Genomic DNA, 1,514 nt, shown 5'->3' on the forward strand with positions numbered 1-1,514 from the left:
AATATCATATTACCATAAACCATGTATTGGGATGAAGTGATATAAGAGTCTAATTTGGGTGATATTACATACTGCAATAATTTTTTATGACTAATCTCCACTTTTGGGACTTCAGAATGTTTAACTTGCAGAAGCCTTACAATATAGGGATACACTTAATTAAGATGTTTAAACTGTATGGGAATGGATTAAATTCTAATTTAGCCCATGATATGCTTTTTCACTGAAGCCATAATAAAATTGTTTTGGAAAAGACTAGCATAGTAATCTAGTAGTATTGAATAGTTATACACTACCACTTATATATCATGTATCATTTAATTACATTTTGGGATATCTGCTATTTGAAAAAGGTTATAGTGTATACATACAATAAAAATTTATAACACAATTTTACAAATATATTTCTCAAATGCTTTTTTCATGTCTTTATTTCTCAAGCTGTATATTATTGGGTTTATCAATGGGGTAACCACAGTGTAAAACAAAGACAAGACTTTACTTATACTCTGTGACTGTCCTCGTGTTGGAAGAACATAAATGCAGAACAGAGTGGTATAAAATATGGACACAGTGGTCAGGTGGGAACTACAGGCAGAGAAGGATTTCTGACGCTCGGTAAAGGATGGTAGCCTAAGGATAACTTGTATAATATACACATAAGATACAATTATTAATATGAAGGGCAAAATAAGCACTGGAAAACTAAGAAATATTACTTCCAATTGCAGAACATTGGTATCAGAACATGAACGCTCTAATAAAGGAGGATAGTCACAAAAGAAATGGTCAATAATTAGTGGTCCACAAAAGTGCAGCAAACCCAATGTTACTGTGTCAATCAAAAGCAGTGAGAAACTTATCAGCCAAGATATAATAATCAATTTTATGCATAAGGCACTATCCATTATACAGTTATAACGCAGTGGGTTGCAGATGGCTAAATATCTGTCATATGACATCACAGTGAGGAGGAGACACTCTGAGCATTCTGTAACTGCAAAAAAATAAAATTGAGTAATGCAGCCTACAAAAGAAATTGTGCCCACTTCATTTACAATGGTATAAAGCATGTTGGGGATGATGGCTGTGGTCAGCATGATGTCAGACGTGGAGAGTTGAGTAAGGAACAGGTACATGGGGGTCTGAAGGTTCTTGCTGTAGAACACCAATGTAATGATTAACAGGTTTCCACATAAAGTCATTGAGTAAATCACAAGAAGGATTAATAGGGATATTGCTTTGAAGCATTGTAGGCTTTGAAATCCTAAGAGGATGAACTCAGTGATGGAAGTAATATTGCTCTCCTGCATTGCTTGGATGAGAAGAAATAAGAATAAATAATTAGTACACTGATATTAGTTATATCAACTTATCACATGATACGTCTTATGAGAGTGCAAAATCCCTCTCCAGCAGTGCTTCTCAATTTAGCCAGTGCCAGATTAGCAATGGTATAGAAATGTATACTGGCGCCGGCTGTGAAACCAATAAGGGACGCTAATATAATATGA

The 1,514-nt window shown here is 34.6% G+C and overlaps 1 protein-coding gene across 1 annotated transcript; it reads right to left on the reverse strand.

Annotated features, from left to right (window-relative positions):
- Positions 1 to 380: 380 nt before the first annotated feature.
- LOC134934081 (olfactory receptor 11L1-like) lies at positions 381 to 1,313 on the reverse strand. Its single transcript, XM_063929590.1, has one exon. It carries the CDS (start codon positions 1,311 to 1,313, stop codon positions 381 to 383), a length of 933 nt encoding a protein of 310 aa, XP_063785660.1.
- Positions 1,314 to 1,514: the final 201 nt, after the last annotated feature.

Source organism: Pseudophryne corroboree, chromosome 6 (genome assembly GCF_028390025.1).
Source record: "Pseudophryne corroboree isolate aPseCor3 chromosome 6, aPseCor3.hap2, whole genome shotgun sequence".
Lineage (NCBI taxonomy): Eukaryota > Metazoa > Chordata > Amphibia > Anura > Myobatrachidae > Pseudophryne > Pseudophryne corroboree.